Here is a 22618-nt window from a genome sequence, read left to right on the forward strand (position 1 = left end):
CTTCAATAGAAGAAATGCTAATATCATTAGAATCGGAATTGGTTTATTATTGTCACATTTGAAGAGCTTGTCTTGCATACTGGTCATACAGTTCAATTCATTGTGGTGATACAAGATTAAACAATAACAGACACACAATAAAGCGTAACAGATACAGAGAAAGTACAGTCCAGGTAGACAATAAAGTGTAAGATCAAAACGAGGTAGATTGTGAGATCGAGTCCATCTTATTGTACAAGGGAGCTATTCACTTGTCTACTCACGGTTAGGAAAGAAAGTATAAGGAAAATTAAATCAGTGGATATTTTCTTTAGAGCGGACTATTTTGAAACTCTGATTACTTTTGGTGTTACTTGGATTGAATTTTAGCAATGTCTTACAAGATAGACTCCTTGTTAAATTATCAGATTAATTCAGTTATAGACTTTTCCTAAGTAGTAAAATGCATGTCTGCCCTGTTTCATTAAGTTAGAAGTACACAAAGTGAGCATTTTGAGTTACTAACATATGAACTAATGATGAATGCCAGTGGGCATTGTCATATGTATAATTTCTTCAGTAGTCAAATAAACCTTAATACACTTTCCCAAAAGCCAACTGGACGCTGTACTGTCCAGAAGATGTGTTGCCGCTCATCCGAGAGGCTTCTTCAGTTCTGATCCATGGTGGGTAGCTTTCCAGCTTATAAAACTCTGAGTTGTTTAGAGGCATAGTAATCACATGAAGGTTGTTAAGAGTTGTAGAGGTAATGAGGGGTAATTAGTCTTTGCATGAATGGAGGTGTGAACTGTTGTGGAAATGTCTTCTGGACAACACAAAGTCCAGTTGCCTTGATTTACTACTGTTTGATATACAATGAGCTGGATGACTGAGAGCCTTTATAGACACTTCCCCAAAAGCTGTCACCACTAGTATGCTAAAGGTAAGCTATAAATATACTTTGTTTTAATGCACACACATTGAAGTTGTTCATCTGTATCGATGGCATTTATTTGGTCCTTTTGCCTGGTGGTGAAGAAGGGGATGTAGTCCACAGATGGAATTTGACAAGGGTGAGTAAGGGAAGGAGAGCCTTTTTAAAATAGAGCATGTTACTCATGCTTAGTGAACTTAACTTCAGTATTACTGTTAATTAACTGTAGTGAATCATTCCTGTATTTCAAATTGGATGACTTTTTTTCCTAGTTGAATAATCCAGCTATATAAGTTTTTTAAAAAAACTGATGATTAACACAAAGATGATTATAATTCCAGCCAAGTCTGTTTATTTCTTTGTTTCACCATCTATTATGTGATCATTTTCATTTCTCTGTGCAGAGATTTGCTAATTTCTCACGCAGGAATTCACGCAACAATTTGTGTTGGATTTTTAACATTATTCAAATGTATTTACAGAAATATGAGTCATGTAGTGAATCTCAGAGATCTGAATGCTTGTGAGTGTATCAACTATAAATATGAAAACCTGCTTCTTTGTAGATTTTGTAACATTACTGCTGAACTCCGGAGCACAGGTTGATGCTGTGGGAAGGAATTTATACACGCCGTTATGTGCAGCTGCTGCAGGGGGCCATGTCGGGTAAGATGTCGTTATTCATTCTGTGTGACTTCAAAAATCGTTTATGACTTCTAGAAATTACCACAGCCAATTTACACGACTAAAGCAGTTGTGCAAGGATATATTACTACTCTGTTGCAAGTGCTTCTGCACTCTCATTCCAGACTGGAAGTCCATTGCCTGACAGATTGCCTTAAAACTCCCTTATATGCTGAATCAAATTTCAGTGCTGTTTCAAGAACACTTCAGAAAATTTGGTTGTGATTCACTGCTTGATATGCATTGCATACTGCATACATCTATCCTTAAAAGGGCAACCTGAAGCTGCCACCTGGAAAACAGTTTTATTTTCTTGTGAAGCAGGAGCTCAGCAAATACCCAATAGACCTCTTTTCCCCACACATCACTGTCTCACATCACACCAACTAAATTTATTGCACAATAAGTACGTTCTGGCTTCAGCCGCTTTCCTGTCCTATCACGGTGGAGGGTCTCGGCCTGAACCTTCAACTGTTTATTTGCCTCCATCGATGCTGTGTTCCTCCAGCAGTCCAGTGTGTGCTAGTCAGGATTTCCAGCATCTGCAGGAACTCTTTCAGCTAAATTTATTACCCCTTCACGACTGCCAAACTACTACTGCGATTCCAACCGTCACTTGCCGTCCTTGAACCTTATGGTATGCATCCCTCCCAACTTAAGGTACTGGAATTTAAATTCAGTTCCTGTCAATGCTGTAATCAATCTGGGTATTAGGAATTGCAGTGTAGAAGATAAGGATAACTTACTCTTCTTTGCCTTTATTACAGTGCTTCCCAGCATTCAGATAACTGTCCTGAAAAAGCATGTTGTTTTACTATGATGGTGTGTCACACAATTTGAACTCCATATGGAGAACCAGAAAACATCTGCAATTTTTAAAATTTCAGATTACTGACTATTTATCATTAAAGGACAACAATTCCTACCCAAAAAGGCATTGGTGCCTAAGTATTTGCAATGAAAAGTAAACAGCCATTGATCATTTTTGAAAGGTAGTTCAATTTTGCTTTGTTTCCTGACAGATGCACTGAAGTGCTCATTGCTAAAGGTGCAAATGTAAACTATGCTGCTGAGGGAGATGAGACTCCTCTGTATCTATCATGTATAAATGGACATCATGAATGTACACTGATTTTATTGACAGCTGGAGTGGATTATAACACAAAGACTATTGTAAGTATTAAAAATGAAAATCTGTGCATTTATATCACTTGCATTTAAGAACCTTTGAAAGCTTTAAAGATGCTTGCATTTTCCAAATTGACTTATTCAAATGACATGTTACTGAAGAGATTTTATTTCTTGATCTCGGTTTATTTTAAAGTCAAGCTACAATAAGTGTTTTCAAATTTTTTTGTCACATTTTCTTTTGAATATAGAGTCAAGGTTGTTACATAGGCTTATATACAACATTTTGGACCAGTGGAAATGGTCCAGAAGAGTTATATGGAAACTATTATTACCATTTTTCTTAACAACTAATACCATTACTTAGCCTAATAGATTAGAATTACCACAGTACATAATTATCTATTTAAGTGTCTAATTTCCTTTTATATCATCTCAATGTGTACTTAAGAATGTATAAATATAGTTTTATACATATAAAAAAATGGAAAAGGTTATATGTGTGAAAAAAGTACATGATATTTGTGAATTCCTTATCCAAATAAAAATAAAATAAAAAAAAAAGAATATAGAGTCAAATTTATTGTCATGTGCACAATATGATGAGGGCTGGTACAATGAAAAACCTGCAGAGGCATCAAAGGCATATAGGGTACAGACAAAATAAAGAATATAAATTATATATAATTTTATACCAGTAAAAATAAGAAAAACATACTGTTTTGCCCCAAAGTCTTGCATTTCCACAGAGGCGCAATCTAAGTCAAGTCCATGGTGGTACATTGGTACTCCACTGTGTTCAATTGCTGTGATAGGGTTGAGGTCATACAGGTACATTCAGAACCTGGTGGTCGTAGGAGAGTATTTGTTCCTGAACCTGGCTGTGTAGGACTTCTGTACATACTGCCTCATGGTAGCAGCCAGAAGAGTGCGTGCACTGGTTGTTGGTGATCCTTAGATTTGTAGATAGTTCAATAAAAATAGAAATATTTGACATGTAAGCTTTCTGCCAAGTCGTGATTTCTGCAAATTTGTAATTCATTATACTTGACAAGGATGATCCCCAGATAAAATTGTGTCGAATCTCTGCGTTTGGCTAAGGAAGGTAATACTGAGCACCATTAAGCGAGAGGCGGGTGGATGAAACCAAATAGGAGATGGGATATATTAGGGGAAGTATGTGGTTAGGTGGATGGAGCTAAATGAGGGATGAAAATAGGCAATGGGAAAGGAAACAAAATTTAGAAGACTAGAGGTTGATCAGAAGGAGAGAGAAGGGGAGGATGAACCAAAGTTGGATCAGAAGGGGAGAGAGAGAGAGAGAGAGACAGAGGCATGGGGGGTGGATCATAAGGAGAGAGAGAGAGAGAGACAGACAGAGACATGGGGGGTGGATCGTGAGGGGGGGGGGGATAGACAGAGAGATGAGGGTGTGGTGGACCAGAGGTGGATCAGGAGAAAGAGACAGAGAGATGGGGGAAGGTGGATCAGGAGAAAGAGACAGAGAGATGGGGGAAGGTGGATCAGGAGAAAGAGACAGAGAGATGGGGGAAGGTGGATCAGGAGAAAGAGACAGAGGGAGTGGGGGAATACAGGAGGAAAATGTTACCTGGGCTTAATATAAATCTGTATTTGTTTATAAAAAAATAGTTCTCTATCTGTTATGAAGTTAACTTTGTATTGCTCAGACACTGAAGTGGCAGTTAGGGAGCACTTTGGGTCTAGTGACCATAATTCTATTAGTTTTAAAGTAGTTATGGAAATAGTGACAACAAGTCCATATGTTAAAGGCCTGAACTGGAACAGGGCCAGCTTTGAGAACATTAGGCAGGACCTTGCATTGGATGACTGGAAGACTATTTAAACGCAGTGGAACATTTGGTAAGTGGGTAGGCTTTCAATGGTATCATATCAGGTGACCAGGGGCATCATGTTTCTGTTGGGGTGACGGGTAGACATGCCAAGATCAAGAAACACTGACTGATAACGAGATATTGAAGCTTTGAGAAGAAAAAAGTAAGAATTGTACATCATATTTAGGCAGCTGGGTACGAGCAAACCCCTCGAGAATTATAATATTTTCAGGTTCAGACTTAAGAGAGAAATCGGGAGAGCAGAAATTGGCTATGAGATTGATTTGGCAGGCTGGGTTCTTCAGTTATGTTAACAGTGAAAGAGTGACTAAGGAGAGACGAGGTCCTCTTAAAGACCATCAGGGCTACCTATGTGTGGAGATGGCCAAGATTTCTATTCTTCAGCAGGGGGAGCTTGTGAGGTGGATCCACAATTGACTTAATGATAAAAAGCGGAGGGTGATAGTTTGAAGGTCTGATCTCCATCTGGAGTCCTGTGACTAGTGGTGCCCCAAGAGTCAGTGGTCAGACCTGTGTTATTCATTGTCAAATAAATGACTTTGCCTTGAATGTACATGGCACAATTGGAAAATTTGCTGAAAATACTAAATCAGAGGGTTTTGTTGGCAGTGAAGCAGGTTACAATCAACACTCACACCACGCTGGAGGAACTCAGCAGGTCGGGCAGCATCCGTGGAAACGATCAGTCAACGTTTCGGGCCGGAACGTTGACTGATCATTTCCACGGATGCTGCCCGACCTGCTGAGTTCCTCCAGCGTGCTGTGAGTGTTGCTTCGACCCCAGCATCTGCAGAGTATTTTGTGTTTACGAAGCAGGTTACAATGAACTGCAAAATAATCTTTATCAGTTAGAAAAAAGAATGGCGAATGGATTTCAACTTGGGTAAGTGGAGAATGATGCATTTTAGAGGATCAAACCAGGATAAGACTTGTCAGTGCCCTGCCATTCACTATATGAGTTTTGTGGAACACAGGTACCTGGGGGTATAAGTGCACAGTTTGCTGAATGAAGCTGTACAAGTACACAGGCTGGTGAAGAAGGTGTTTGGTATGCTGGCCTTTTATCAGTGAGGACACTTGTGTTTGATTAGGAGTAGGGAGATTATGTTACAGTTATACTGTACATCTTAGACTATTACATACAGTTTTGGTCATCCCGTTACACACATTGTCAGGTAGAGAGGGTACAGAGATAATTTATGAGGTTGCTACCTGCACTGGAGGGCATGAGTTATAGGGAAAGGTTGGCCACACTGCACTCTTCTATTTTTTCGCTCCTGGAGTGTAGGAAAGTAGGGATGACCCCAGTAGAATCATGAGGAAGAATGGGTAAGGTGGATGGTGATGTTTTTTTTTCCCAGGGTTGCCGAGTCTAAAACTAGATAATCCAGGTGCAAGATGAGAGGGGAGAGATTTATAAGAGAACTGAGAGAGAACTTTCTTACACAATGAGCGAATGCTTAAAATGAGCTGCCAGATGAAGTGATCAAGGCAGGTACAATTAAAACATTTATAGGATATTTGGATAGGCAAACAGGAGGAGGAGGTTTTGAAGGGTTATGAGCTGAATGTAGCCGGCCGGGACTATCAGGGAGGATGCTTTAGTTGGCATCGACCATTTGGGCCTAATGGCCTGTTTCTGTAGTTAACATTTTACAACTTAACAATAAAAGTAGCTTAAAATTTAAATGTAATAACTTAAACTCTTATTAAATGGAAAACTAATATTTTATAAGCTATTTCTTAAGATATGAGGAATCTAGATGATCCACTTTTGTGCCCTGTAGCATAAATGATCATTTGCCATGAGACAGATTAAACAGCCTTTGTGCCATTAACGTTGCCTATTGACTTCAATGCTATGAATTGTTGATGTGTTAAGCATGGGTGGTCTTGTTTAATGAACTCGGTAATGTAAAAGATGCACTGTTTTTAACATAGCTAAGCTTTCACCCGAGATGGGCATATTTCAAGATCTCATCTGACGATGGTACGTGCACTGCTCCTGTGATCATTTGCTGTGAGATATTGCTCCTGTCATAGGAACAGTTATCTTATTTGGCATGCTGAAACATGTTTAAAAGGATGCACAGTTATTTTCTCATCCAGATGCTGGATGTGGGCTTAATTGGCAAAGCAAATTGGCGCTCCCTGACACCACATACTGGGTGCTTTGGGGCCCTTCTTTCTGAGTAAAATCATTTTGTGGTTCTTGCTTCTTAGTCAACTCATTTTCTTGAGTAGCACCAAGACACTAACACTAAGTTGCTGACATTCAGCAATTTTGTAAATATATTTGTACTTAGAATTTTGATTTGACTAGAGAAGTAGATAAAATGTTAATTTCTAGTGTGATAAAACCAGGTTTAATTTTCAATTTATGATGGCTAATGGAAATTTCTAATAGGATGACATTCAAGTGACAGAAATTGAGTAGGAGACTTTCCTTCTTTCCTTTTAGAATGGCTGGACTGCCTTTCATGCAGCTGTGAATTCTGGTCACATAGATTGCCTGAAGCTTCTCATGTATCATCGAGTATCTGGGGATGGAAGGTTTGCTGATGAGTCAGAGCACAAGTCCAGTTCCATAGAACCTGAATGTCCTGAAGGGAGTGATAAATTCAGAGTGGAGAATATGGTTACAGCTGACCTAATCAACCACGCCGATAAAGAAGGCTGGACAGCTGCCCATATTGCAGCATCTAAAGGTTTTAAGGTCTGTTTTGTAATATTATATTGCTACCATATAGCTGACTCATTGAAACACAAATTTTAAAATAAGGTTTCTCAATTTATTTCGATTCCATGGACTTAAGTTTTCTTCTTAAATTGTATATCCTTTACTTTCATGTTATCCTGAATAGGGAAATGCTGGATTGGGTTCAAAGTTCCATAATATACAACATAAACCTTTAACGGATTCCTGTAAACATTAGCAGTGCCAGAAGGGCTATTTTGTTCAGTTTAAATTAAGTGAATGTGAAGGACAAGCAATGGATTCATATCGTGCTCATATTGCAGACTGTATTTCATGTTCCATTAACTGTGTGTCTGAGCACACATTTTCTTTCAGTTAAAAGATAATATATGCATAGAATTAACTATCCAGAAATATTGTTAACTATTTAATTATAATTTACCCCATTTAGATTACATTTTAAATTCCTTGAACAAAGTATCTAATTTAAAATTTAAACCTACACAGCTTTCTATTTAATTATTCACGACTTGTGTAACACACAAAACGCTGTGAACATGATGGCCTTGTTCGACTAAAATTTAACCGAAAAATAAAATTCAGATATTAATTCTAGTGAATTGAACCATTTTGTTCTACTGCACTAAGTGATTCTCATACTACTTGAAAACAAGGTTGAAGATTTTGTTCCTCTTAGTGAGTAAGTTATTCATGCAATAAGGAACGGCTTTTCCTAACTGCATAATATTAGGCACTTTGCATGAAGAAAGGATTTTAGTTATTCATGTGCAGAAATAATGCACTGAGCACCAAAAGCATGAAAAGGGATGAAACTGATAGCTAAACAGAGCATTGATAGGACTGTACCTGAAGAATTATATTCGGTTCAAGACACTGTATTGAGTGAAAGATTATTCATCTTCAAGTGGCTGAAGCATAAATTCACAGAAAAGATATTAGAGCTAAAAAGGGAATGGCTGTCTTCATTGAAATGAGGATTGGGGTGGTACAGTTGAAGTACTTAAATGATAAAAAGGGTCGACTGAGTAGGGGGGAAGGAATTTATATCCACTCGTGCAAGGGTTTCCAACCTTTATTATGCTATAGACCAATACCATTAAGCAAGGGATTTGTGGACCCTTGCTAATGGAGAGTTCAAATAATGCAAATAATTTTCAAAAGGAAAATAAGGATAGGTTTCTCAAGATTGATTTGAGAAGCTAATGGATAATGAAACCATGGCACTCTATCCCCTGAAATGCTGTTGAAGCGAAGTCATTTTAAAAATGACAAAACTGAGATTATTCTTGTTTGTTGTTAGATGTGAGTATTGAAGGTTACGGATACAATTTGGGTAGATGAATAAAGCCATATATTTGATTAGTGGAATACAGTCAAGATTCTGAATGGCCTTTTAATATGATGACATCTGTTGATCATTCTGTTGATAAGAGTCAATGTTGCTCATTTTCTTGTCACATGTTTTAAACACCATTCAAGTTGGTGGGATGGGGGAAGGTGCTTGGAGCAAATAACTTCACAAAGTGCAATATCCAATATATCCTGAAGCAATAGCAGAGAATTTACAGGGTTCTGCTGGTAAACTCCAGGAGTGAAGGTCTGGGGGGGGGGGGAGGGGGGTGTAAAACATACAATGGAAGTGTTGAAATTCGTATATTTATTAGATTAGTTGGTTAAATTAGATTGGAAAAAAATTCAGATGTGTTAATATTGTATGAGCACTTCTGGCTGGAATGTAGAGTTACAAGAAGGCTGTATGAAACTTCCTTATGAGTTTAGGATGTATATTCAAAATGACAGTTTGGGAAATCATTGTTAAAATATTTTGTTTCGGTAAAATATAATTAAAATGTGATTGATTCTCCCATCTTTGAATTTTGATTAGAGAGATGAGATTTATTTGTTCCATGTTCATCGAAGTATTGAAACATCCAGTGAAGTGTGTAGTGTGCATCAACAGCAGCACAGTGTGTAGACTGTGCTGGGGGCACCCACAAGTGTCGCCACGGTTCTGGCACCAACGTAGGTGATATTGGAAATGCTCACAGAGGAGTTCTAATCAGATTCCAGTATCGCTTTACAATTGAAATGAGAAAAGGGATAACTTTCCTCATCATGCTAAATTGTTTGGACCTGCTCCACCAGCAATGAAGCTGCTTAACCAAATTTGCTTTTCTCTTATTTTTCCATTTTGTAGAATTGCCTGGAAGTGCTCTGCAGGCATAGTGGATTGGACCCAAATAGGAAAGATAAATATCAAAGGACTGTACATGATGTGGCCACGGATGACTGCAAGCACCTGCTGGAGAATTGGAGTGAGTAAAGTGAAATAGCTAGGGAATATTAAATATACAGTATATTTCAGTGTAACTTGGCCAAACAAATTGTGGTATTTGGATTGTTATCCACTTCAGTTTGACTCTTAACAAGGAGATTGCTTTGTACTGTTAGTTATAATTTGTAATAACGTGACAATACTTGTTTTACACCGCAGTTAACTTGAAAAGCTGAACTATAAAACACAATTCTGACCCCAAACTTTTGATAATGTATCCTTTCGAAAATTAACGTGTTTATGTTCAGCAGTTGCAGAATCTAAATCCCAAGCAGTTCTAATACAGCTTTCAGGTTTAATAATGTATTGCGATATTATGAAGTAATGCTATCATTATCTTAACTTATTAATTGTGGCAATGCATCACCTTTGCACTTTATTGCTGTTCTTTGCACTGTGTCAAAATATATATTGATATAATCTCTATTATTTTGAAAAGGATGACCCACCCAACAAAATGATATCCACATACATTGGTAATTAAGCTTTTGCATGCTGTTTGGTTTTGTGTTTTTCTTTAACTGTAGTAATAGTGCTGTGTTTGATATATGAAGTATCACAGCGTTTCCTAGAGGTAGATGTAAGTAACTGTGCACATGTCATTACAATTTAGATGATTTTCAAGAAGATTTCAAATCTAATTATAAGATAGAAAAATCTAGTGCAGAGAATATTGTCACACTGCAACTTTATTCCTCTAAGAAACACTGATTTTATTGGTCTCTGCTGAACTTTGCATGCTTTTGAGAAATACATTTTTATTTTAAATTCCCTGTCTAGTTCATGTCCATCTTAGGATTTTTAGAAGTTAACCTGCGTCTTATTGCTTATGTTTATGTGGCTATGCTCTTGATCTATGTGTATGGTTTATAATTGCTTCTGATTGTAATAAAAGATGGGAGTTGAGTAGTAATTCAAGCAAATGGGAAAAAGAAATGTGAAGTTTACATGCACAAAACTAGGTGTTTCACATAATTGGTTTAATTAAAAATACATAGTCTTATCAATGATATTGAATTTAAACAATCATTTTAAACAAATCCTCATAACATTTCATTGAACGTATTTTATAAACTCCATCTATGGTCGAGAGTTTAAATGCTTACTTAATAAGATATTCAATAATAGTCTTTAATATTGTACCTCTAGCTAGAACTTGCATCAAATATTTACTCTTTTAAATTGTTAAGCTCCAGTTGCCATATTGACAAATTATTTGATGTACTTATAATGAGGAAATTATTGTAGCAAATCATGGCAACATTTGTTCACACCAGCACAAGTTAAATACACAAAATAGCACGTGTGAGTTATATTCAGCTTCCTAAAATATTGGAAGTGGAACACAATATGTATATGTACTCTTTGCAGATTTGAAGCTGTGAATGAGGCCATATATCAACCAGTTTGTGTTTAGTATACCCAGATAGGCCTCTAGTGTTTTACTTAACACCAGCCTCAAAAGCACAGACTAGTGCTTGTACTGTTACACTTCACCTTTAATTAATTGCTTTTCCTCATTGATTACTCCTTATGGTAAACTTCAAGCATTGCCTCATTCCCCTTTCTTCCTTCTCTGCTATTTTTGCTCTGGGTTGTGTTGGGTGGGGGAAGAAGTACCCGGTTCAAGTTTGAAAGAAGAAGTACAATGGTATTGACAGTGGCTTTGTTCATTCAGACTTGGCTGACTGAGTTGTGAACCCAGTCAACTCCTTCATAGGCACTAGCCTCCGTGGCACCCAGTCAGCTTCAAGGAGAAATGCCTTAAAAAGGCAACATCCATCATTAAGGACCCCCATCACCCAGGTTCTGCCCTCTTCTCATTACTACCATCAGGAAGGAGGTACAGGAGCCTGAAGCCACATACTCAGTGATTCAGGAACAGCTTCTTCCCCTCTAAATAGTTGAGGAATTAATGCATGTATTTTCTGAGAAATATTAAGATTTTATGACCTTGTAGGCTGCTTTGTTGCTGGACCTTCTTGGTAGATAAACTTTGTTGCTGCATATTACAACAACCGGAGCTGCAACCTCATCACAGAAAGTAGTGCTGCCTGCCCAATGTCTGAACAGAGACAGCAAGTACATAGTTCCCTGAAGATGGCTGCTTGGGTAGACAAGGTGGTGTATTCTTTCCTTCATCGGACGGGGCATTGGGTTCAAGAGTTAGGATGTCACGTTGAAGCTATGCAAGATATTGGTGAGACTACACTTGGAATCTTCAGTGTGGTGCTGGTTGTTGTGTTATAGGAAGAATATGATTGAACCAGGAAGTGTGCAGAAACCATTCTCAATGATGTTACTAGGACTAGAGAGTTTGAGATATAAGGAGGGGGTAATGGAAATAAGGTTCCATTATTCTAAAAGGGAACCAGCAATAATCCTGGAAATTATAGACTGGTGAGTCTCACATCAATGGTAGGGAAGTGACTGGAGAGAAATCTTAGGGATCAGATCTATGAGCACTTTGAAAACCATGGCCTAAGTTGGGAGAGCTAGCGTGGCTTTGTGGGGCAAGACGTGTCTCACTAACTTCATTGAGATTTTTGACAAGGTGACAAGAGCGATGGATTAAGGTAGAGCTGTGGAGGTTGTCTACATGGGTTTTAGTAAGGTGCTTAACAAGGTCCCTTTTGAGAGGCATGGAATCCATGGTGAATTAGCCTTTTGGATTCGGAACTGGCTTGTCCATAGAAGGTAGAGGATAGTGGTCAAAGGGACAAGTTCGAGCTGGAGGTCTGTGATTAGGGATCTGTACTGAGACCCCTGCTGTTTGTCATGTATATAAATGATCTGGATGAGAATGTTGATAGATGGGTTAGTAAGTTTGCAGATGATACAAATATTTGTGGTGTTGTGGATAGAATAGAATGCGATCAAAGAATACAGCCCAATATTGATCAGTTGCAGATACGGGTGGAGAAATAGCAGATAGAGTTTGTTATTTCAACACCCAGCCAAGTGCTGCACCTCCGTAGATCAAGTGTAAAGAGGCAGTACTCTGTTAAGGACAAGACTCTTAACAGTGTTGAGGAGAAGAGGGATCATGGGGTTCAAGTTCATTGTTCCCTGAAGGTGGCTGCACAGGTTGATAGGGGGGTTAAGAAGACATATGGCATGCTTGCCTGTATTAGTTGAGACACTGAGTTCAAAAGTCAGGAAGTTATGTTGCAGCTTTATAAAACTCTAGCTTGGCTGTATCTGGAGTATTACGTACAGTTCTGGTCACCCATTATAAGAAAGTTGTAGCATTGGAGAGGGTGCATGCTGCCTGGATTAGAAGGTATGTGCTATAACAAGAGGTTGGACACACTTGCTTGGTTTTCTCTGGAGTGGTGGAGGCTGAGGGGAGATCTGACAGAGGTTTATACGATTATGAGAGGGATAGATAGAGTAGAACAGACAGTAATGATCTTTCAAGTATCACTAGATTCTGGAATGGTTCCTGAAGACTGCAAAAATTGCAAATGTCACTCCACCCTTCAAGAAGGGAGAGAGGCAGAAGAAAGGCAACTATAGGCCAGTTAGTCTGACCTCAGTGGTGGGGAAGATGTTGTAGTCTGTTATTAAGAATAAGATCTTGGGGTACTTAGAGGAACATGATAAAATAGTCCATAATCTGTATGGTTTCCTCAGGGGAAAATCATGCCTGACAAATCTGCTGGAATTCTTTGAAGAAATAACAAGTAGGATAGACAAAGGAAAATCAGTTGATGTTGTAAACTTCGATTTTCAGAAGGCCTTTGGAAAGGTGCTACACATGAGGTTGCTTTACAAGCATTGAGCCCATGGTATTACAGGAAAGATTCTAGCGTGGATAAAGCAGTGGCTGATTGGCAGGAGGCAAAGACTGGGGGGAAAAAAGGAGGCTTTTTTGGTTGGTTGCTAGTGACTAGTGCTGTTCCACAGGGGGTCTGTGTTGGGATCGATTCTTTTTACATTATATGTAAGTGATTTGGATGATGGAACTGATGGCTTTGCTGCAAAGTTTGGAGATGAACTGAAGATAGGTGGAGAGGCAGGTAGTTTTGCTGAAATAGAGAGGCTACGAAAGGACTTAGCCAGGTTAGGAGAATGGGCAAAGAAGTGGCAGATGGAATACTGTGTAGGGAAGTGTATTGTCACACACTTTGGTAGAAGAAATGAAAGGTTTGACTGTTTTCTAAGTGGAGAGAAAATACAAAAAAAAAACTGAGGTGCGCAGAAGGAACTAGGGAGTCCTTGAGCAGGATTCTCCAAAGGTTAATTTGCAGGTTGAGTCTGTGGTGAAAAAGGCAAATGCAATATTAGCATTCATTTCAAGAGGACTAGAATGTAAAAGCAAGGATGTAATGTTGAAACTTTACTAAGCACTGGTGAGGCCTCACTTGGAGTATTTTGAGCAGTTTTGGATTCCTTATCTTTGAAAGGATGTGCTGACACTGGAGAGGTTTCAAAGGAGTTTCACAAGAATGACTCCAGGATTGAATGGCTTGTTATATGAAGAATTTTTGATGGCACTGGGCCTGTATTCACTAGAATTCAGAAAAAAATGGAAGGGTGAACTAATTGAAACCTATTGAATGGTTAAAGGCCTTCATGGAGTTAATATGGAGCAGATATTTCATACGGTGAGAGAATCTAAGACCAGAGGACAAAGCCTCAGAAGAGAGAACGGAGATGAGGAGAAATTTCCTTAGCTAAAGAGTGGTGAATCTGCGCAATTCTCTGCCACTGGCAGCTATGGAGGCCAAGTCTTTATGTATATTTAAGGCAGAGGTTGTAAGATTCTTGAATGGACAGGACGTGAAGGAACACGGGGAGAAGGCTGGAGACGGGCTGAGAGGATGAAATGGCAGAGCAGACTTAATGACTTAATTCTGCTCCTATATCTTATGTTCTTATGGTATTTATTTCCCAGAGCTGAAATGTCTAAAACCCCAGGTTATGCATTTAAGCTAATCATTAGTCTCAGCCAGCTGCATCATGGGCACAACCCTTCCCACCATCAAAGACATCTTCAAGTAGTAGCGCCTCAAATTGTCATCATCGGTCCCTCTTCTTGTTACTACCATTGAGAAGGAAGTACAGGAGCATGAAGGTCCACACTCAAGAGTTTAGGAGCAACTTCACCACCACCATCAGATTTCTGAATGGTCCACAAACAATACCTCATTATTCCTTCCATTTTTCCACTCTTTATTTTGAAACTTCAATTCCTTTTGTCTCTGCACAGTTGCTGCAAAGCAGTTTCTTCAGATTCTCAATTGTAGAGCAGAATTTCAGGCTTCCTCAGTGATACAAAATACTGTACAAAATATAATTCTGTAAGTGAGTTGTACTCCACTTCCAAAAATCAGTTCTATTGTCTTTCGTGGAATCGTTTGTGCAGGCTGTGTTACTCTATTATTTTACTGGCATTTTATTTTGATATCAAGTCGTGCTTTCCTGTTTGAGTAGTATGAAATATGATCCTAAAAACGGAACTTCATCTGCCTGCATTAACCCAGTCTTGGGATGGTTTAGATTCTTGGCCTAAACAAAGGATCCCAACCTTTTTTATGCCATGGAGCTTTACCATTAACCTAGGGGTCTATGGACACCAGGTTGGGAACCCTAGGCCTCAAACATACCAAACCTCATTGACAATGGCAAAACATGAAATGCTGGAGGAGCTCAGCAGGAATATCTTGTGTTTATTATTTTTAATGAAGTAACTGCTCACCATGTCTACTCTTGGGGAGCCCACTCACCTATTATTAAGCTTGTTAGCCCCGTTAACTATTGGAAGCACCTTTAAGTTTTGCCATCTGTAGGCTTTAGGTAAAAAAAATCACATATATGATGTGTCCTGAAGTGATCGGTTCTTTAAATTTTGATTCATTTTACCAGATGTTAACCTGTGTATCAATCAAAAAGTGTTAGAGAGGGCCGGTTGGTGGCGCAACGACATTGGCGCTGGACCCGGAAGCGGAGGTTTCCGGGTTCAAAACTAGTCGGGTCCGCCCCCGAGTACGCTTTCCCTCTGTGCCGGGTTGAGTGTCGAGAATGCAACTCGACCTCGTAAAATAAAGGAAAAATACTGTGACAAATGACTGTGTGAGGAGTGGTGCGCCACACAGTCTCTCTCTCGCTCAGCACCTTGTAAAAGTCATGCAAAAGACATCATCGTGGACACGGACACGCAGATGCCCAGACTGGCACGCCCGCAGGCACACGCCCAAAAAAAAAAGTGTGAGAGATGGACCGTAGCATTTATCTAATTACACGTCAGCTGGTTAGTTAGCAACAGCCCTTTTTAAAGGCCACATTGCAGCAAAGATGCTTTTAAAGATTTTGCCCAGCATTATCAGTGTCAGTTTTTGTGTGCAAGTTTTTCTTAACAATTTGGAGTTAACAGTGATTTCTCTGTGTATGATGTGTTGTAGTGTATTTGTGTTAATTCACATTGATTATTTTTTCTTACATATTTTGTTCCACAGGTGCACATAAGGTACTGCTACAAATTTCAATGAAACACAGTGAACAGATTTCTAGCAGTACTGAACATGTGGAGAAAAATATTGCAGTTGGCAGCTTGATCATCTACATACAGACTACCTGGGATGACCTGTCTAGAGCTGTAACAGTGACACTGAAGAATCACTACAAAGATGTCATGCATGGATGGGAATTGCCAGAGACTTCAACACTTGTGTACAGTACTGAATATGACTTCATTTCAAGTGGCATTTCTGCAATTGCAATAGGTACATGTTGGCTTGGACCATCTGAGAAACCACCAGTTTCACAGAAACCTTGAAAATGAACGCTCATTTAGATAAGTTCTTCACTGCCCAATTTTTTGTTGGTTGAACACCTGAAAACTCTTCTAATTCTGATATCCTGCGTTTAGTCAGATTGTGCCTCCAGTTATCAGGACCCCAACGTCTGAATGGCCTCCCTAAACAGCTCTCTATCTTCCTATGCTTCCCTGATGTTTAATATACTCCCGAAATCTACTGCTTTGCCCATTTTTTTTCACTATCTTAATTTTTAATTTTGTGCCAAAAGTATCTAATTTTATCATAATTTCCTATATGTCAGTAATGTTACATATCAATGCAAGTTCATGCCGTTACTCTTTAAGTCCCAAAATTTCACAATAACTACAGTCCTGCAATCTGTATCTGCACTCCGTTGCAGAATTCTTGGAATCTCCATTGCACGAGGCAAAGTAATTTTTTTTACTTTTTCCAGCACCCCTCGTTCTTTCAAGAAGAAAGTTGTCTGTTTTCTATTAACATAATATGGAAAGTGTGTATTCAATCCTGGGAGCTGATCAGCCTTCAAGTGTACAAATTGCACTTTAGATTATCAAGGCTAACTGGCCCACAAGATATGTTTCCAACCGTACACTATCATTTGCCTCTTGATAACTGCATGCAGCATATCTGAAGACCCAAAGGTTTCAAAGGTGCATTTAATGTCAGAGAAATGTATACAATATACATCCTGAAATCCTTTTTCTTTGCAAGTGGACTTAACAGAGGTACAAGGGAGGAAGTAAGAGGACAATGTAAAACAAAAATGTAGCAGATTTATTCTTTGGGAGCAATTTTACAACAGATTTGAAAATTAATATGCTTCAATTGCTGTATCTCAAATGCTACACCTTGAATTGTCATAGCACTTATCGTGTATTTTGTGAGACATTTCATTGATAAACTGACTGTGAGACCCGTGAAAATCTGTGTTGGTTTGGTAGTCTGTAAGTTTCAGGAGTATTATAATTGCAGAGGAACTGTATGTTAACATTCAACACCACTGTTTCATGGTGGAAAGGGATTGAGGAAGTTCAAAAAATACTTTCTGTTTGGTCCCATCCATGTAAATTTTACCTGCATGCATAATTTTTGTCCTTACAAACCGTGCTTAAAACGTTGGATTAAAACAGTTGTTGATTGTGATCAAAAGTTTAAAACCTTCTCTTCAGCAGTAAATGCTTATTATTTTATATTTATTCTGTTCACATTTTTCATTAACTTATTTTAAGGGAAACTTGTGTTTTATTTTTAAAATTCCTCTACCCTTTTTTTTCACGCCATCATTCTATCCATAGCTATTAACTTAGCCCTGAATTGATGGGTTAAGGATGGATTTGAGCACTTTGTATGAATACTCAGAATGAAACTCAAAATGCCCATCCCTTCACAATTTCCACTCCTACAGTGAACTCAAGCCTAGTTTGATGTCATCTTGCTGCATTCAGTATAAAAGAAACCTCTGAGATCACTATCCTAGAATAAGAAATTAGATTAAGGAATTGGTCAATTGAGGTAAAGTAGCAAACTTTTCAGAAAGCTTAGAGTAGATGCTTCCTGTAGAAAGAAAAAAATCCAAGAGGGCGAATTACATTATCTGTAATTAACTTAAAAAAGAAGATGGTATCAGAATTACAGTAAAAGCAGATGGCAAGTCAGAATATAGTACAACATTTAAAAGACAGAAATGGAAGAAAAAATAGCACACAAACCAGAAATAGAAATACTGTAGTAATTTCTATAGAAGTGAGAGAGAAAAATTCAGAAGGTGAACATATGGTTCTTCAGAAAATGAGTCTGTGGAGTTAATAATAGTAACGAAGGAGGTGGTAGATAAATGAAGTGGATGTTTTGCATGTTTCTTCATGATAGATATATCCAGAAATATATCATTTATAATGAGGTAAGGAATAGTAAATTAGATGCTCGGAGGAAGGAAAAAAGTTGATGATGGCAGGGGTTTTAATTTTCCAAAAGTCTGGGTATGGGGACTGTTCTAGTTCATTGAAAAATAGCAAAATCACTTCATTTAAAAAAAAAGATAGAAAACAGGAAAATTACAGTACAATTAGCTTAGCATCTGTCATAAGGTTAAAAGCTGTTATTAAAGTCATATAGCTGGGCTCTCAAAAAATTTCAAGATAATCATCAGAGCAGCATGGTTTTGGGGAAGGGAAATCATATTAGACCAATTAATAAATTATAATAAATAATAAATTAAGAACTCTTTAAAGAAGTGTCATGGATAAAGGGGAAATGTTGAATTTATTATACAATCCATGAAACATTTGATAAAGTGCTGCATCAAATTAACAGCAGAAAATAAAACCTCCAGTTGCAGAAGTTAGCATAATGATGTGGAGAGAAGATTGACAAATAGTAGACACAAATGAGTCTTTCTTGAAATCAAAGATAAAGCAATTGGTATACCTCGGAGATTGCTACTGGGGTCACAACTTCTAGCAATTTATGTTAAGGACTTGGACAAAGCTGCTGAGAGTCCAAGTCCTCCTTTACAAACTTTAGGAGTTGGGAACTATTGTTTAGAAGAGCTTTCAAATGGATATTAATAGGTTTAAGTGAGCAAGAAAAACTTATGGCAAATGGAATATAATATAGGTTAATGTGGAATCTGTACATTTTGGTAGGAAAGGTAAAATGCAGCATATTATTTAAATGGTGAGATAATACTTTAATGCACATGTTGCAAAATATTAGTAGGTAGATACAGCTAGTAATTAGATGAGCTTATTGTTTAGTTCTGGAGGGACTGAATGCACACAGAAGTTATGTTTAGTGGGGCTGAGGAGCCAGTGAGCAACTCCTGTTCTTAATTTGTATGTGAGCTTTAGTTACAGAAAACATTAGTGAGTCCATTATCTGGAGTACAGTTCAGTATTGGTTTCCTGATTTAAGAAAGAATGTTAATGCATTGGAAACAGTTGAGAGAAGGTTTTCTGGATATGTATCTAGAATTGAGTGGCTCATCTTGAGGAAAGATTGGACAGGTTGAGTTGCATTTTATCATGCAACAGTGATTGAAACATATGCAATCCTGAGAGGTCTTGATGGGGGATGTGGAAAGAATGTTTCTTCTTGTTGATGAATCTAGAACTAGGGTTCACTATTTAACAGTAAAAGGTTGCCTATTTAAAATGGCTGATGCAATTAAGTTTTTCTTTAATCTCAAAGGTCAGGAATTTTTGAAACTCACAGTGGTGATGGAAGAAGCTATTGCATATCTTTAAGGCAAATATTGATGGACTCTAAATAAGCAAAGGAAGAACATACTGTGGGTAGACAGAAATGCAGAGTTCTGATTACAATCAGATTTCCCACAAGCTTATTAAACGATGACAATGACTTGAGGATCCACATGATTTAGGCCAGCCTGTGATTTGTTGGTGAAAATGTATGTTCATCTGAAACTATAGGTTTTCTGCTGCTTACCAATATTGATGGAGCATTTCTGTTCCCTATTGTTTTGGCTTCAAGATGGTAAAAATGAGGGAGATCTGCTTCTGAATTGTAACACAAACTTAAATTTCATGTTTCTTTTACAGGTGATGAAATTTGGATGCCAGGACACATTTTGACGGCCTCTCCTTGGTCATTGATAAAATGGAGCCAAAATAATTTTGTCACGGTATTCTTAAATGGTTAGATTATTTCTGTTACTGTGACACTATAAATTACAGTCATTGCTGCTTGCTTACCTTCTGTTTTATTCTCTAAGTCCATGCTGATTTTTTCGAAGTTAAAACACAGAAAGAATCAATTCAGTAAATTGTTTTCAGTATGAGCAAGCTACTCTTGATTTAATTTTGAATGAAATCTTAACTTCATCTTTGAAGTTACTGAATATTTGATTGTAATGATTCTTACTGATTTCTTTAATAAGGTATTTTAGGTTTAGTATTGGTAGGCTTTGATAAATTATCTTTCAGTTAAAGGAATCCAGAAACGCATTGTTAAATTGTAAATTTAGTTTGATTCTTTATTATTTAGTATGTAGTGAAAGTAGAAAACATGTTTCTAAATCTTCCCTTGTAATTTCGGAATATCTAAAGTTATTGAATCTTTTGTTCATTGTTGTCCATACTTCTCTAAGGTCCTTTGATGTGTAGAGGAAAATGTATTTTACAGGAAGTTGGTAAAATGGTTACACTGAATTAGTGCAATTTACTTGCGCCTTATTGTAGAGTAATTGTACAATGGATGATGTAATCATTTAAGAAATCAGACTTTTCTAATGTTAATGTAATTTATATCTTTTTAATGGGCGCAGTTACATTTGGAATATTCCAATTGGGTAACTTGTATCCAGTAATAATTTTCATCAAGATCAGATTTTTATAAATAATGGGATACTGGGTGAATCATCAGTCACCAACTACACTAAACAAGAACTCAAGGGTGTATTATCATTGTTTTTCTGTCCATTTATGTTTATAATAGAACACTTTTTTTGAAAAACATCTAGTGTTTCTGTCTGACTGCGAAATAAAATCCCCTATTTATCATTCGTAACATCTTCAGTGATGTTTTTTAACCTGGCATCAATTTTGTCATTCTTTTTGTCCTTGTGTAGTGCGTTTTGTTTTACATACTTTGCTGATAATGTTTGAACCTTCCATGGTGCAGTACTGACTAATGAATATATGATATATAAAAGTTTACATTTTACACTACTAACACTTGATTTTTAACAGTTTTACAGGAGGGGTTCCTTGACAGCATAGCTTATGCCTCTCTCATTCCTGTCTGTATACTTCAGAACTACCTCCGGCTGGTATGATAAAAGAATATTAATATTAAAATGAAGTACTTTGTTATTTGTTTAGTTTTTAATATGCAGCACGATATTGTGCTTTTGATTAATATTAGATTATGAGAACACTCAGTCCTCTTTTTATTGTCATTTAGAAATGCATACATGCATTAAGAAATGATACAATGTTTCTCTGAAGTGATATCACAGAAAACAGGACAAACCAAACACTAACACTGACAGAACCACATAATTATAACATATAGTTACGGCAGTGCAAAGCAATACCATAATTTGATGAAGAAGAAACCACGGGCACGTAAATAAAGTCTCAAAAGTCCCCGAGTCGATCGACTCCCAAGTCCCTGATAGCAGGCTGCAAAAGGGAGAAACTCCCTGCCATAAACCTCCAGCACCGTCAACTTGCTGATGCCTTGGAAGCAGCCGACCACAGCCAACACAGAGTCTATCCATCCGAAAACTTCGAGCTTCTGAACAGCGTCTCTGATACAGCCTCCCGAGCGCCTTCGACCTCGCCCTGGCCGCTGAAACAAGCAAAGCCGAGGATTTCGGGGCCTTCAGCTCCGGAGATTCCGGTTACCACACAGTAGCAGCGGTAGTGAAGCGGGCATTTCAGAAGTTTTCCAGATGTTTGTCCGTGCTCTCAGTTCTGTCTCCATCAAATTAGAATTGTGCACGCTCCCCTACTTGACACATAACAGTCATCATCACCGAAGTGGCCGCGCGCGCTGCCCTCACACCGCCATCTTCTCCTCCCATATAAATGGAATTTTATTTCAAGGGCATCCATTTTGATTGCTAAGCTTTACCATTAAAACAAACATTTGAAATCATTTTTTAGATTATTGATAAAGACTATATTATATGTAGCTACCTGAAATGTAGAATAGAGAACCATAAGATACTTAACAGATGAGATAGTATTTTTTGAATGTATTTAGAAACTTTCATTTGTAATATCTAATATAGTATTTAGTTCACAAAAAATGTTCTAAATCATTCAATAGTCACTGACAACAAACTCAAAAACAAACTGAAAAAAACAAGCTCAGTCACCTGATTGACTTGTGTTTGACAGAAAACAAGCTTCCAGTGATTTGTTGCAAGTTTATCCTTTCTAGTGCAATGTTGAGTAAAATGGATAGTGTCTGCTGCAGACTTCATTAGCTAAGAAACAAAAGAAATTATTATGAATAAAGGAGAAATTTTAGATTTATTGGTGAGGCTGAACTTAACTCTACCAAGTCCTTCAAAAGATTGTGAGATCGCTTGATCAATAGATGCAATCAGAAGAGCTAATAGAATCCATCCTAAATATCAGACTATGCCAAGATGGAGCCAGTGAACCACACTGATGTTTTCTGGTCTGCTTATAAAACTTTTAAATATAC

General features: G+C 37.8%; 1 protein-coding gene across 4 annotated transcripts in view; it reads left to right on the forward strand.

The window, feature by feature from the left end:
- The window catches only part of cttnbp2 (cortactin binding protein 2), a 158360-nt gene that overhangs the window by 75657 nt on the left and 60085 nt on the right, over window positions 1–22618 (forward strand). For all 4 annotated transcript variants that reach the window (XM_063057830.1, XM_063057831.1, XM_063057834.1 and 1 more), the window contains 7 exons: window positions 1480–1579; window positions 2620–2770; window positions 7061–7315; window positions 9516–9633; window positions 16115–16381; window positions 19999–20094; window positions 21148–21227. In XM_063057830.1, the coding sequence (XP_062913900.1) occupies window positions 1480–1579; window positions 2620–2770; window positions 7061–7315; window positions 9516–9633; window positions 16115–16381; window positions 19999–20094; window positions 21148–21227 (1067 nt within the window). The remainder of the gene's footprint in view (window positions 1–1479; window positions 1580–2619; window positions 2771–7060; window positions 7316–9515; window positions 9634–16114; window positions 16382–19998; window positions 20095–21147; window positions 21228–22618) is intronic.

Source organism: Mobula hypostoma, chromosome 9 (genome assembly GCF_963921235.1).
Source record: "Mobula hypostoma chromosome 9, sMobHyp1.1, whole genome shotgun sequence".
NCBI lineage: Eukaryota > Metazoa > Chordata > Chondrichthyes > Myliobatiformes > Myliobatidae > Mobula > Mobula hypostoma.